The 16,911-nt window shown below is 34.6% G+C and overlaps 1 protein-coding gene across 4 annotated transcripts; it reads right to left on the bottom strand.

The window, feature by feature from the left end:
- Nucleotides 1-181: 181 nt before the first annotated feature.
- On the bottom strand, nucleotides 182-15,204 carry LOC114539006 (tetracycline resistance protein, class H-like). 4 transcript variants are annotated; one of them, XM_028559842.1, is made up of 5 exons: nucleotides 15,182-15,204; nucleotides 14,564-14,745; nucleotides 8,843-9,004; nucleotides 2,164-2,235; nucleotides 182-2,076 (listed from the first exon to the last, which is right to left on the bottom strand). In XM_028559842.1, the coding sequence occupies exon 5, from the start codon at nucleotides 2,063-2,065 to the stop codon at nucleotides 677-679; it is 1,389 nt and encodes a 462-aa protein (XP_028415643.1). In that variant the 5' UTR covers nucleotides 2,066-2,076; nucleotides 2,164-2,235; nucleotides 8,843-9,004; nucleotides 14,564-14,745; nucleotides 15,182-15,204; the 3' UTR covers nucleotides 182-676. The 4 variants fall into 4 exon arrangements, with proteins under 4 accessions (XP_028415643.1, XP_028415644.1, XP_028415642.1 ...); XM_028559843.1 differs by lacking the exons at nucleotides 14,564-14,745; nucleotides 15,182-15,204 and adding an exon at nucleotides 13,144-13,489 and having other exon boundaries at nucleotides 182-1,390; nucleotides 1,421-2,076; XM_028559841.1 differs by lacking the exons at nucleotides 14,564-14,745; nucleotides 15,182-15,204 and adding an exon at nucleotides 13,144-13,488.
- Between the last annotated feature and the right edge of the window lie 1,707 nt (nucleotides 15,205-16,911).

Here is a 16,911-nt window from a genome sequence, read left to right as displayed (position 1 = left end):
GTTGCTTACTGCATCAATAAAAAATTAATGTGGAAATGGGAATGTGGTTTTCACAGTCCAATCTCTAAACCTAATTCCTATTGGTAAATGACAGGGATTGTACAATGTCAACAAAATTACAAGAATTTGTTTCAGGAATATATACGTTGATACAATCAATTACAGCCAGTTATTGACACGTTTTAATAGCTCTATAATTCCAACGATTAAAGTTGGGAGATGCGCATGCTTTGGAAAACGGTGGTTTGTACAGCGGATTTTCATCAAAATGTTCATGTTCGTTTAAAAAAATAACAATCATTTCGTTATTGACATAACAGTAATGTAAGCGACAAGGAGATAGCTAGACACATGGTGTACGAAAAAAAAATATATACTTCAATTGTATGTATAAACAAAAAAAGACTATAAAGATTTCTCAAAATACAAGGTGCATCATGCAAAAATACTCTATCGAAAAGATAACACAATAATAATGAAAAAAATACTTAGTTATATGACGTTAACATGCACGGTATGGTTAACGCAGTTTTTTGTCTTTGCTTCGCAGTTCAGTCTTCAGGTTAGAAATTAAGGTCCATTGTTTGTTCTTAACATTGTTTATCGATAATTTAACATAATAACTGCATGCAACATTATAATAAGACATGTAGCTAAAGTCTGAAGCGTGGCAAAATCAAAACTCCGTTCGTCGTATGTTAGAAAACTCCAGGGCAAACCATAAAGCTCCAACAATCCAGCATACAAACTGGCCGAAACAAAAACACAAAAGCTCCGTTACGGTGAAAATGTACGATGAAATTAGACGGCCCAGCAAGTTTCCTAAGTGAAGTGCAGCGATTGACATAGACTGATAAAAAGCAGCCTTATTTGGATCGGTGATATACGACAAGACTGAACAACACAAAGAAAATGAGAAGAATGGCATTCCAAGACAGATGTAAGGGAGGAGAACATAACCACCGTATGCACCTAACCCACTGTTCCAACTAAAAGCAATATAGGTTAACAGCCATATTGCAATTACCTGCATCATCATTGAAAAAAGTAACATTTGCGCCTCATCGTAATATTTTGCGGCAATATAATACCCGAGGAACAGAACCATGCAAAAGACAGAGCTTACCAAGAACAGCATTTTCACATGAATGAATCGTAGGTGGAAGTGTTCTTGCGCAAGCAAGGGAACGTAAAAGGTAACAGTACTAGAGTAGAAGAAACATAATATAACGAGGTAAAACATGAGAAAAATTGTACTGTAAGAACCATATTTTTGTGATTTAACCCCATCTTTTGTAGCCGGAAGAATGCAATCATCTTCATTGTGATCCTGACCATCACTACAATCAACGCGTTTATGCCCGTCACCACCACCACCATCATTATCATGCCCATCACCACCACCACCATCATTATCATTGCCATCAACAACCATATGTTGGTCTTGATCACTATTATCAACTGTAACCTTCGTTGTTCCAAACTCACTGGGAAACCACAGAGAGACTACAAACATTCCCAACCATAAAAGTGCAAGAACGATTCCAGGTGAGTTACCAGCGTCGATTTTCCAGCCAAAGATATTCACATTAAAGATCAAAAACACGCTGACTGCCGGGCCCAAGAGGGTGCCCACGGTGAACACTCCATCCAATATTAAGAACACTTGTGTTCGATGTTTCTGTGGTGTGTACAATATTATTTGCCCATAGACGACCCCGATAGAACCATCAGTGAGCCCACCCAAAATTCTCCCAATTAGTGGAAAATATGCCGAGACTGGAATTGCATACAATATATATGCAACAAACTTCAAAAACAGGCTGACGATAATAATACATCTACTGTATCCAACTCTGTCCGCCAATTCGCCGAGGATGGGGCTGGACGGGAGTGCACTAAATTGGAAAGCAGACATGACAAGTCCGAGAAAAAGCATATTTTGTCCCAGAGATTTGATATAATACCATGCTGTCGGTGCGATAAAGTATTCTTCTGCCCCATCTATGAATTGGCGAACAATCATTGCGAAGAATATCCATGTTTTCAGATATGTTATTTCCATATCTAATTGCACTGCAGAAAAGAAAGAGAAACGATACTTATAATTATAAAGTAGAATAAGTGTTTAATTAATTTACAATATAAGCCAAAGCCACTTACCAAAGCGTAAGTTTCCGAGTACTCTAAAGCAATTGAGTCATTTATCGCAGGGAATAAGTTGTAAAGTTGTCTCTGAATAAATGAATAAATTTAGTTCAATAATGGTTCACAGATACAAAATTAATGCAACGTCAAACATCAATGTTGCAAATGTGAAAATCTAAGACAAAGTAGTCAAAGTATAATATGAACATTTTATACTCTGTCACAGTTTCACAAAGGATTGGTTTTAATAAAGAACGTTAAGTAAAGAATGAGGGAATGGAAACATTGAAAAATTACATGGCTAGTAAGAGTTCAGGTTAGCAGTAATTTATTTAGGAAAACATTTTCCGTGTTTCAATACAGTTATAAAAACTAGGTGAATTTTTCCACGTTGTTTCGAGTTCTCCCAAACTCCAACAAGTGTTTCGATAAGTCTATAACTGTATAGAAACACAGGAAAAAATATTTCTATCTCTTTTGTAATATAACTCAATAAAAAGATTTTGCAGAAATATTATAATTCAATGCAATTAGATTTTCATTACATCAATTCGCTTGTCAAGCTCTGGGGAAAAGTCCCGTTTTTGTATAAGGTTAGAGCAACACGATTCTCGACCAATCAGCACGCGCATACTATAAATGTAATATTATAAAATGCATTGGAATGCATGTTCTGCGTTTAATATTCTTATTTGCAGATGAGAAACGGATAAAACGCCGAAATGCACCTGGCCAGAAAATTTGGAAAAAATAACATTGTACTTCCGCCGATATTGAATTATTTGCATATGGTGTAAACCTATATCCGCGTGAAGTTAAAGTAAACTGTACAATGCAAAGTACTAAAATGAAAAACTATTGGCAGGTCGGTTATAATTTGCCTCGATTGCTAGTTGCAAAACAAATTATCCGAAATATTTTCTGGTAGTTTTTCGAAATTTTTGACCAGTATTCTTCCCACATTTCCAAGCCACAGTTTTAGCCATTTACATGTATTACATTCAATGCCATGCAAACCGTTTGTAGAAATAAGCTAATGCGGAGTTGATATAAACCCTGAACAAGCAAAACGTTACCAGAAACGTCGATATTCTTTGATTTACAAGAAACAACCAGCTAAATTGTAAATATTCAACGATTGATTCAAATTTTAACTCTAGGATTGCGTATGCAGACTTTAAGATTGGGAAAAGTGATTAATAGTCCAGCATGATTTATAGTGCAGCAATTGAAAGATATTTAAACAAATATGAAATTTTTTAACGCCAATCTGCATATCCAATCTCTCGATCTCTGGCCATGTTTCTTGTAATTTCAAGTAATTTTTACCTAAATCAACCTCCTATTGCTGACGTTATACAGTTGAAATCACTCTCTGTCTATGTCAACAACATTGAAATCTAATACAACTGAAACGACAACTCCAAGGATGAATTCTCTAAAATTCTGTGCTTTAATGAAGCCGGTTTCGTTCTCATTTGAATATTAATCCCTGATTAAGGCGGGAATCGCGCAACAGAAAAGCAGTTTTAGAAGGACTAAAGAGAGCGTTAAGGTGTGAAAACGGTGTATTTTCGAGCAAATAATGCATTGCAATTTTTGTCCGACAGGGTCAATTCCCATGCTTAGAAATTATTTACACGTAGTTGGTAGTGTTTTTTGTCCACTTAGCGGGGAGGAGGGTACTTTACAGATGACAATTTCATATCGTAAATATTGCACAAAAAGTTTAACTTTCTACAGCTGCATTAAAATAATGCTCAAAATTGATATCCTCCCTCGAAATTGCTTTAAAAAAGACTACCTAAGGTCGAAAATTTCAAGACTTTATTCTATTGCTACTTAAAGTGCCTATATCACTTGTGGGATCTTTACGGATTTAAATAGAGCTTGAAAAATTAGTTTATAAGTTCTACAACCCTTTTTAATATAGTTAAATAGTTTCGGAAATATTTACATCTAAACATGACGATTTGCCTAAATTTCCGTCGTGCTCGGGGCCTGGGACTCAGGAACCAAGTTCTTGTCAAACATAATATAATCAATTGTAATTTTACTTCAATCTTCCAATAACGTAAAATATTTTGAGAAAAACTCGCCCAGTTGCTGCAGCCATACACAAGGCACCGTTCCGGCATTTTTTTCTTCAAAAGCGCAAACTATATCGCCAGTGAAACCCTTCATGTTTACATTATAAAAGACGGCGTGTTTGCAAATCATTCCTGAGTCCTAGGCCCCCCAACCGACGTATTTTCAAAACTATCTAATTATATCAAAAAAGGTTGTAGAACTTATAAACTAATTTTTCAAGCTCTATTCAAATCCGTAAAGATCCCACAAGTGATATAGGCACTTTAAAAGTATGAGAGAACATGCATGTATATGCAACGAAAATGGGGTTATTTTTTAGTTAACTGGTCAACAACAACCAATCAGTTTGAATGCAACTCAATTAGCCAATAAAATTTATGAAAAAGTGAAAACAAGATGAAGAGAGGCTACAAACAAATATTAATAATAAAGCGTCTAAATTTGAACGACAAATTTGGACGAAAATAAATGAACAATTTATTGATACATTCAATGAAATATGAATATGTTCCCACCCCCACTCGTCAATCTGGCGACGCCACTGTAGAACATCATTGCACTCAATTTAGTGAAAATACTATTGTTAAATATATATCTTCTGTAATCTTTGGCAAATACTGCAATTGAATTGGCTAAAAGTGGTGCGATTCGAACAAAATGTTGCTTGAGCAAAATAACTATTAATTGGTGGACAAACCAATCCAACTGCCAGACCACTATTGGAGAATCGTGGTGTGAAGTAGAACAGGATTGTGGCCATGAGGCCAAAATTATTTCACTTCAACGAGATTTGTTCTATTTTAAGATGTGATAGAGAAAAAGCCTCGCTTAGCAGTGGCGATCCACGTTCATCAAAATAAATCACTGAAGTCTCATGATTCTACCTATCAAATCGGTGTTTCACAATAAAACTTTGCTCGGAAGAATAAACATCTTAATAATGGGAAACTTTTATTAGGAAATATATTCAAAAAAAAATTTATCTTCTGATTCGCTTATTCTGAAAATGCTTTGGTATTATCGATTATCAAAAGACAAGCAGTGATTTCCGAACTTGGGTTAATTATAATTTGCCTATGTTTGCATAAATAGACGTCGAGGTCGGTGCATCCTTTTGTTATACGTTTTGGATCGAAGCAACGCTAGTTTGTTTCTATGCATGACAATTTGGCAGATGCTTAGTTCCCATGAATGCAGCATGTTGAGCTACAGTTTGTAAATAGAAGAGAGATGGTTAGGCTAGCGTACCACGTGACAAAATATGTTATTGTCCTATTTCATTTTGATCATGCATGTGACAAATAAGCGGTATAGACCCTTGAGGCTCAAATTACATTTATGAGCGAATTCACAGGTATTCGAGTGCATTTTGTGATTCATTCTACTTTGTATCTCACTGGTTGAAACTTTTGTGATTAGAGAAGTTCCTAAATGTATCGGTGGCGGTAATTGCTGCGCGACTAGCGGAAAGCACAAGCTTTCGCTGTTTAAAATCCCTTCCGCTGTTTAAAACAGAGAATTGAGGGAAACAATGCCTTTGTTTGTGAGCTGCGTTTCAAGCCAGAATGTATCGTAGCTGGTAAATATTTGTCGCGTATACTTTCGTGGTAAAATACTTTAGGGACAGCTGTTTTCATGATAATATTTAGCACGAAGAACGTATCATAGTTCGCGAATATTAGATTGCTTACTGTATAAATTAATTTACATTTTAGGGAAAAGGAAAATATTAGTCACAGGAAGCGTCCCGACAGAAAACTTGCCGAGGAAAAGCCTTATAGAAGAAAAGCATAATACTGCATGTGTGCATAACCAATTTCTTTCTCATAGACTCCACTTTATTTTTTTCTCGGTTTCTTTGGTACCATGATAGTAATAGGGAATGAAAAGCCAAGGTCACAGAAGCTCAGACTATCTGGGCATACTCACAGTATTGTGCACAAAGTCAAAGTTAAGTGGCTTGATTAATTATCAGATTAAGTCATGAAAGCCGTATGCAAATTTCCACTGCTTAAACAGTCTTATCTATAAAGACACAATGATCGAGTCCATATATCCATGTTATTTGAATGTTGTTTCAAACTAATAACTGCTTTGGTTAACTATCAAACTGATTACTGCCACACATTGAATTGGTTACAAATATTTGAACATTGCCAATCCTGCCACATTTGATAGAAGTAAATTAAAAGTGAATATTTTATTAATTATTATTGTTCTTACATTGTATGAAAAGGTAACAGTGGACAGTTGCTTCTAATGCTGTAGCATTTGTATTAACTTGTAACTATGACTTATGACATAGTGTGTATTTAATCCAGGCATAAAATAGATTTTGCTGTGTAGAACCAGATTCGTCTATACCAGATTCTAGCACAATGTTATCCCACAGTGATTTCACGACGGGACAGTTTAACGTTGACTCGCAGATAATATCTACTAGTAAATTTCGTAATACGTGTTTAATATCAATATTTTTCCTAGATTTTCTAATGAACAACTGACATCTTCCGATTAGATTGCCTCAACAACATCTGCTCCGCGGTGTTTGGAATTCGCGTGTTTATTTTTTTGTTAGGCCACCTTTCGACTAACAAACTTTAGAGCAATGCGAGTAAAGAAACGATTTCCTGCCTTCAATTTCTGTTTCAATTTTGAAAAACTCCGCGTTTGAGTTCGTTTCGGTGTCTAAGATCGCTAGCGATACATAAGAATGATAAGATTGAAGTCCTCGATTGACATTTTCAAATCTTCCGTGATATCCTTAGGTAAGTCCTGAATGTCGCAAAAATCAGATTTTTGATCGCTATCGGACATACCTCTTCTTTTTCTGGCCTTCACAGCGTGAAATGATAGATATTTTCGAACAGAGAATTGGATTGTATCAAATTTCACTATATCTCCATATTGTATTTCACTCCTGGCATCCGCTTATTGATCACGTGACAAAAATAAAAGTGTCCCGACATAAATTTCGGAGGCGTTTTGCCAGCTAGCCTAACCATCTTTCTTCTATTAACTGTGGTTGAACACAAGATACTCATCTGCATAATTCATTCTATGTGATGGATATATAGAAACTAGAACGCTTAGTCATACTTCGACTTGCGCTTTCAAAGATGCTCAAAATTCAAGTATTCATGTACTTGAATTTTCTAAAGGAAATGCAAGCTGTGAAATCAAACCACGATTTTAAAAAAGGAAATACATTTTTTATATGATGTTCTTAAGCATGCCCCTCTTGAAACTGTACCGACAAAGCGAAACCTGATATTTAACATTACAAAAGGCGGTGTTTCTTCGCGATACGGTTGAAATGCAACACAGGCTGCATGTACACACAGAAAGGGAAAAAATGACGACAAAAAACGCTGGACGTTACCGGCGTGTAATTATTAGCTATAAACTTTGGAATGAAGATTCCGCCTTGCACAGAAAAAGCTTTTACAAAAGCAGTAAAGTTGTAATAAATTTTGAATGAGATCTGACGAATTGTAATAAAAAAATTCTGTCGTGATTGGTTGATATAAATAAGGTGCTGCATGCAGAGTTCTCTCGCTTACCTGACTTTAAGAAATGCCAAGTTCCGACTAAAGGCTATGATATGATTGCTTTACATAATAATTGTTACACTAAAATAAGAGCTTTGCTTCTGGGAATCTTGTGCGTTTCCGAAATTCATGTTCATAAAATAATTTCCAAGCATTCATCAACTATACAGACTCCCTGTTTTACATGCTTTTTATCAAAGCCCCATATAGTTTCTCTCTGTGTATTGCAATTTTGCAGACAGTTAAATTTTGGCATGTTTTATCTCATAGTTATCGAATATTCAAGCATATAATTATTCTAACTTTCATCCGTCGTTGAAGATAATTATCAAACGTTTGCCCCATTCAATGTGACCAATTCCAACTAATAAAATAGTTTGCGAGCTTCGCTGTTGGACAACACACGTTAATTTTGAGCAATGAACATACTAGCGGTGTACTGATTAGAGTACTTTGAAGTACCACTCGAAGTATGTACAGATATAGGGTAGCTAAAGTACCATTATCATATTAGGCGGCGTTACGCTACGATAGAGTTGAGATGCAATGCAGACTCTACCGGATTAGAGTGGAAAAAAATTATTCAACAAAGTTCTCAAGCAATAAAGTTCACAAAATTGAAATACAATATTACTTTCAAAAACAAATACAACGGTTTTTCTATGTTAAACTGACTATCAATAAGTGCCCAATAGACTACACAGCAACATTGCTGACATTGCACGAACACACATAACGTTTAAGGCGGTCCATGCACGAGCAGTTCTGTCTTCACCGGAGGGTGCAGCTGGTATACCATGCACCCTGGCATTCATGATTACTGTTTCTAATTTTCTTTTGAAAACAAGTGTATGGCTCATCAGGCTATCGTGTGATCTTTTAAATAAGGTTTTACCGCCCACTTCTTTATTTTAAAAGACCTCAACTTTATAAAAGGTGTTTCAGCCAGTGAGAAAAAATTCTGACAAAGTTTCAGAATTCAGTGAAACGATTAAAAAAAATTATATGATCGTATCAAAATTAAACGATTTTTTAATAAAACAAAGAATTACCTTCAAGTTATAACTGCATATAGCAACTTCAGTTACTGGGCTGAGACGGATTATCGAGAAGGTTGCCCTGGATGAGACAATTCTCAGCTCCGATTTGGACGTGTTGCTTGCCATAAGCCAAGTGAACATCTGCCTCAAGTGGGTGCGGTGATAATCTTTCGACTAAAGAAGAAGAAAACCACGCATGCGCAATGAAACCTGATAATGCCGACATGTGAATATTGAGCTATTATTGGATGAGGCTGAGCATGATATCAGGAATAATTCAGACCAAGGTCCATTTCATCTGTTATTTCATGCAAATGTAGAATCCAATAATTGTTTTAACTTTATATATTTAAAGACATCAGATGCAATTTTAATCAATCCGAAAAAGTAATTAGCTTTTGGACGTTGTTGAGCATTGTTGAGAAATTTAATTTTTATCCGTACTCATTTTTACGTGAATACAAACGTAAATTAAAAATATTTCAATCTAGCAACGGTAGAGTTGAGATTATTTTGCATTTGCTTTTGATTTTTTATGTTGTAAAAATTGCCCAACAATGTTAGGTGTCAACGCCACTTCCCTCGTTCAAAATTACTATGGCTAATAAATTCTTGCTGAGATCTCAACCGCTTACTCAAGGACAGTAGAATAGTAATAGTTCTCATCTATAATGACATGCCAACTTCCATTCGAGTAGTGCGTAAATAAGCATCCAGCTGTGTACACGAAAATTAAAGCTTCATCGACCAACTTTAGAGATTCAGGTTTCATTGTCTTCAATTCTCTCAAAACTAGTAGCAAGCATTGTCTAAGTCTGCCTTAGTTTGAACTTAAAATCTTAGCCGTGCTTTTGTTGAATATTGCTATCACATGTACATACAGCATTTAGGAATTTCCAGACACGATCTATTATATGAAAGCGCCGTTTGGACTTTTCATTTATCGGCAAGAATGAATATATTGTTGTCGTTATGGCTGCTATTTTCTGGAACATCAGAACGTTCTTGAACTTCGTATAATCCATATTGTTTTGGTACTGACGCTAAATTACAGGGCATATAGTTCTCCGTTTCCTGTGATTTTTGTTCTTCATATGAGGGTTAAACATCCGTTAACAGGCTAACTGTTTAGCATAAATTTAATACACATTCGGTTTTGAAAAAGCAATATTTGATGAAAGTTGCCGAATAATGACTCTTTATTTACTGAAACATTGTTAGTTCTGAAAATATATGCCTGCAAGCAGTGAAACTGAACGTGTTAACTCTATTGTTGTTGGCAATGAAAAATTGCAAGCTAGAGCATCATTTTTTTATACTTTCAGGATGGCAAGTGAGCAAACAGATGAAAAAATTACTATTGACATCAGTACGGATAATTCGGAAAATCTGCCTACTGAGTACAGCAGTGGCAGAAAATGCGCGCGAATGTCTTCTGGCGACAAAATGTTGCAATATAAAGAATGTAAATGAACCGCATGACTAGAAGTTAAAGGCATAATTAGTTATTACTTTTATCGGTTATATAATTTATTGTTTTTATCAGTAATTTCTACTCCATTTCCATTAAGGCAAAGTTGTAGTTATTTATCACGTCGAAAGCATGCATGTAAAACGCTTGTTGGGAAGAAATGACATAAACCTATACAATGCAGAAATTAAACATTACACTATAGAAACTTTAATGTTCCCTTACTTATAAAAAACAACCAAGCTAATTGCAACATGCAGTATTTTGGCGAACTGGCGAAATTGGAAGAATACGCTATACAACTTATACAGTGCTGCAATCCAATGATTTTTTCACAGTTTTGCAAATTAAGGCAATCTGCATATTCCATACCCACGATTTCAGCCAATGGTTTAATTCTTCGCTGAACGTTCGCGGAAGCCATGCGGCATTTAGTTAAAAATCTTAAACCTACCTGCCTATATCAAACTGCCTATATTTTCATATTATAAAGCAGTTATAACAATTCAGCTTAAGCGCAATAAATTTAGCGGTGTTTCTTAATTCTAACAGGGGTAATTCTCAACACTAAACACCTTCCTATAGGTTATTGTTGTAAAGCTTTCACCAGATGAGCTTGTTTCTCAATCTTAATTTAAATGCGCTAAGTTCGCATTTTGATTTTTCACCTTGTTGCATCTTACATATATTGAGCGTATAATAACGATATATACAAACGATACTAAAGGTACCCTATTTTATTGTACATCTTATTATGAGCAGTGCAAAAAAAGGCAAACCAGGTAGCTTCTCATGAATACACGTTTCATTATGTTATTCTATAGATTCAGAGAAAAATTTGCATTCGAACAAATGGAACTTTTACGGGAAGAAAAAAAATATAGAATACGGTTACACTGCCACATGAAACGTTTATGTATAAAAAAACGTCACTAAGGGATTTCCTCCTTGTCTTGGATGAGTGGTTAGAAATAATTTTTTATATTATTATAAAGCTTTATAACAGATCGATCTCGGTATTGCATCTCAGTGAAAAACACACATGATCCTTTCCCATGAGGTATGTGTATAGACGCAAAGACACATAGTCTGCATCGGCTTATTGCAAAGCGATATGTCAAAGAAAAGACCTGATATTACCAATATCTTTGGCACTTAACCTAATTTTTAAATTGAATAAATAATCACATACGAATCTTTCCTATTTTTTTGTTTTCGAATGGACAAAATATGTTCTTCTAAGTTTTTAAAAAAATGTCGGTTTTCACAACTGTTGATTTTCCCAAAATATTCTTTCGGATATGGCCGTCGTGGTCTGAAGCTGCAGGACTTCGTTTTTCTGACAAATCTTTCGATATTGAGGTTTATACAAGATACGTAGCTATATTATACCGTTTATAGCAATTTCATATTTTGAAGGATTATTGGAAAGTGCGCGGAAACAATGAAAGGATAGTGCTGAATATAGGAGGCACGCTGCAAAAACTGGCAGGTTAAAATAACCTATTTCAAAAAGTTACAACTATTATCAATACGTCATTTTAACCAATCGACCAGGTTACTGAACTGAACTGAAGTGAACTGAAACTTTTATTCTATTATTCTTATTTTATTATATATATATATATATATATATATATATATATATATATATATATATATATATATATATATATAGGTCCGTGATTAGCAACTTCGAGTTATTTAAACCAATCGTTTTGGTTGGACTAATAATGGTTTATTTCACTTCAATATACTTTTATACTCTATTTTTAATAAGTAGAAAAACGAAGTGATTACTAATAACTCATCAAAATTGGTTATTTGAAAGTGAATATATTTAGTCATAACAAATTAGTACATATTTTTTGTTACAAAAATATGTAACAGATATCAAAATCAATATAATAGGAAATGTTGCCAATATCACGCCGCAAAACTTTGATACTTGCTCTATCACATAATATAAAGTGCATGCACAGTTAATCCTTAACATTGATATTGAAATTCGCGCAAGCACTTGGGATAGTATCTTGCTCTCGATGCATGCTGGGATAGGGTGGCCTTGTGCTTTCTTGTTACTTCGTCTCTTGAACTATAAATTGAGAAGTGCTTTTGGCAATTTAATATCTCGTTTAACTGGAATTGATTTTGAAACTTACTTAACATTTGCTGCATGCATGTATTTCTCGTACAATTGGAATATATATATTCTAATTATTGGGATGTACGAATTTATCATACCCAACCTAATTTCAAAATCATACAAGAACCTTACAAATGATTAAGATTTTCTATATGTTATTTATTCCTCACAACTTTCTGAGGGAAACATGGAATTGTTCCTAGTATGATGTAAATGAGATGGATTTCCTTGTTAAATGAATAATTTTAATATCTCATTCAATTGAAGGTTTGGATTGAAAAAATCTACTCAACTATTGTCTTTGTTTAAATAACTATTTATCCAACATTTTATTCCTCAGAAATCTGGTTTGTTAGTTAACTAATTTCGTCATTAACTAACTTAGGCAATTAACCCTAGGAACTAATAATAAACAAATTGCATTCTGTTTGAACGAATACTATAACATAATGCATGTATATACTGGGTTTACATGATAGTTTAATGGGTTTTATTCCAACGTCGTAACATGGTTTGGTCATAATTTATTGATTTATTAAACCCATTTTGTTATTTTTTTATATTATAGTAACGGTAAACATAATTAAGATATTATATATCTATACAATAAAGCTATAAAGTGTGTACGTTCTCCATATCACTAGTCGCTAACCGCTTCATATATTGCTGCAGAGCTATAAAATATAGAATACGTACTTGCAATGGCACGAATTCATGCTCATACTTTGACATATTGTATAATCTTCATACATTCGTGTTAAATCTGTAGCATAGTTTAGACGCCATAATTTATCTGTGTTTTTTTCGAGAAGTCTTTCCTTTGGAAGCCTCAAATAAAGAAGGCTTTCATTAATAGTGTTAACCTCTTGAGGTCTGAATGATTAATTTTAATTTCAAATAATACAATATTTGTTGCTGCGCTTTGTTAATATACTAATACAAACACGCACGGGTAATTTTAGGACATGAAGCACTGCTGATATGATATGTATGTAATATATATATACCTCATTTGTATTTTTATCACATAGTAAATTATATACGTGTAAACTTCCGAACATGTACACTCCCGACTTATGTAACTGAGGTCCATTTAGCATTGTGGGTAGGACAGTCTTGTTAAATGAAAGTGGTGATTCTGACAGATCAAGTAATAATAAACCCGCCAGCTAACTCATAAATTTAAATGCAATAGCATATGGACATTTTTATTTTAACCGGCGAAATTGTGACAACCTCTTTATCATGGAAACCTTATACAGAGAATGTATAATTTTCCAATAATAATATACATAATATATATAATATAATATGACAATATATAATATTGTTTTCAGAAAAATAATGTGTAATTTCATGGATAAAATCAGGTTGGCAAATCGGTTGACTTATGCAATACAACCAATGCAATAATTAAGGCTTGCTGATTAGGAAATTTCAGTTTTTTGTGATAGATATGAAAAAGGTATATATATAGCAGTTAATTCAAAATCGTTAACAACGCGTTAGCTTTTTCATATTATTAGGAATAGGTACAAAACTCTTGAATTGATATGTTTTAATTAAAGTGCCACCAAGAAGTGCCCATGCTGATGCGGAGAGGGGGAGATATTAGGATCCCTAAATTATTGAATATAATCCTGTTTACGTAATATATATATTACGTAATATACAGGGTGAGTCAGAAAAAAGTCCCCTCTATTGAAATCAAGCCTTTGTTAGAATCTGATTGCCTTAATATTATGATAAACCCAATTGAAAGCAAGACGCTTTATTTGAATGCCTCAACCTAATAACTATGCTATTTACACACTATTGCGTTGATCATGCATTCAAATCAACAAAGGCTTCATTTCAATAGGGGGGACTTTTTTTTTACTCACCCTGTATATACATATATATATTACGTAACAACAACTATCTACGCTTTAATTGTTTAAATTAATACGCCTAAAATGAAGTGAAAAAATACCAATTTTGTCTGAAGTGAATTTCTATGTGACCTATACTATTGACAATTATCCAATCTGCATCAACAGTTTAGAGATACACATGCATAATCTAATATACCATGAAACGTGTCAACTGAACATCTGAATTGGGATATTGTTACCACCTTTAGTCCTTGTCTTTGCATGAAGTGGCTCTACTCAAGGCGCCAACTAGACTCTTCTCCCGCAAAAGATGAAACATATTATCTCCTCGTTATATCCGCCAGTGTCTGGAGCTTTTCCGGCAGTTGCGTACTGGAGACGATCATTGGGGGGGGCACATATTCATATATTCATGTTAACAGACCTGTAAACACAATGGGTTTGAAAAGAAACTATTCGCCTGTTCTGGCGTTAATTCCGGCGCGGCGTGCCGCGCACGTGGCAGTCTTCAATATGAAGCTTGAAGCTTCTGAACGTACATAAACAATGTTCTTACTCATTTAGATGCCTTGCGAAACTAAAATCTAGATGTTGTTCGATCACTACATTCAGAAGCGCGTCGAACTTTAAAAAGTATAGAAGTTCAATTGTTTCAAAATGTAAATGAACAGCATGATACGTTCACTTTGTCTTACACTTTTGTATATTCGCGCTTATATTAAAATAATTAATCTTCAATCCTGTGCAAACTGCGACGTGTTAACGCGCGCCAGTACACGACCACATCTTGTAAAACGGCGAAATAGCTGTGATATTATTAAAATAGGACTAGAATCTATATGTATTAAACATATTCTTACCTCAATTAAACCTAAACTTAATCGAACAACAATAAAAGAACGGTTTATTTCTGCCTCTTGGACGAATTGCCGTATCATGCGAGCGAAATCAAATCCCGCATCCGACGATTAGCCAAAGATTTTGAGCTGTGCACCACAACTCTTGGGACACAAAACTGTGACGTAGATAAATACGGTTACATACACTTTTCAAATTCTAGTACATTTCGCGCCAAAACACACTTGCGACGATGAAAAAAAAAACCTGGCGAATTTTTAACTAATCTTGTACAACGAGTAATTAATCTTGCACAACATGAATAATTATATGAATATGTGCCTCCCCAATTGTCGTCTCCCATACGCCACTGTTCTCCTGTATTTTCCGGCGCGGAGAATTGTTTCGATATTGTGGCTGAGTAGCACAGTCTTTCTTTCATTTCGTTGAACACTAGAAGTTTCCTGTTTATACTGTGATCTTTTTATTCGTATTAGCCTGGTGTTAATTATAAAAAATTACGATGTCGCTTGGTAATAATATCATCGTCGGTATAAAGTATAATTTTGCTTAACTTGCTTAGCTGCTTGCGATAATTTGAGAAGTCGCCTCACTCGTCTGTTGATACATCGTGAACGTTTAAAGTGATAAAATTTAAAAAGTTTTATTACGTAGACAAAGCCATATAAGATTTGAAGCATTTCAGCAACAAATTCTGATCGAAATGCATTAAATTTTGTAAAGACATTCGGTTTCTCTCTGCTTATGAGCTTTCTTTAAACGTGCTTCAAGTGCCACGTGTTCGTCGGCAAAACTTTGGTGTTGCAACCCCTCCCCCCCCCTCCCCCCCCGTTAAGATGGGACTTTGTAATGACGTCAAATTTGAAAACATTGCAAAACCACAGGGTGTCCCAAAAAAGCACACCCCCCCCGTGGAAATGAAGCTTTTGTTGCATTTTGAATGCATGAACAACGCAGTGGTGTGTGAATAGGGTAGTTATTACGTTGAGGCATTTAAATAAGGCGTCTTGCTTTCAATTGGGTTTATCATGATATCAATAGTTTAATTTCTGAAGGTCCTTTTTTTTGTACACCCTGTATAAGTATTTCAACAAAGTGGCGTCGCTAGCATCGATAAGCGGGTGCATGGTTAATTTCTGGTTCTGATAACAATAATTATGATTTCAAATTATTTGCTAAAATGTCATAACGCTATTCAAATTGTGTGTAATTTATGGGTAATTTGCTTATGAGGCTGAATTGATCTACAGGGTGTCTCAAAAAAAACGAAAATTATTGAAATCACCCATAACAATGCAATTGTTAGAGTCTGAATGCCTAAACACTTTGTTGGGACTCACAGGTGTATAAATGTTTGCCATACGCATTTTTATACATGTATATGATGCAGTAAAATTTGCTTGTAAACAAAAATAATATTTATTAACAAAATTTACAATTTAAAAAATATGGATGACAATATTTAAGTGTGCATCTCAAGGACCATGAACTGCGAAATGTCCCCTTTCTCTAGTAACACAAAGCATTTAGCATTTTATAAGTTGCATTAAATCCCCACGGGTTGAATTCGTGAGCACGGCATTCAAATTTTAACAATGAGTGATTTCAATTGTTTTCGTTTTTTTGAGACACCCTGTATACAGGGTGTCCCAAAAAAATGTCCCCTCTATTGAAATCAAGCCTTTGTTCGAATCTGATTGCCTTAATATTATGATAAACCCAATTGAAAGCC

The sequence above is a fragment of the Dendronephthya gigantea genome, unplaced genomic scaffold (assembly GCF_004324835.1).
Source record: "Dendronephthya gigantea isolate DGI-Jeju-01 unplaced genomic scaffold, DenGig_1.0 000194F, whole genome shotgun sequence".
In the NCBI taxonomy this organism is placed as follows: Eukaryota; Metazoa; Cnidaria; class Anthozoa; order Malacalcyonacea; family Nephtheidae; genus Dendronephthya; species Dendronephthya gigantea.
This window is presented reverse-complemented; position numbering and strand designations above follow the sequence as displayed.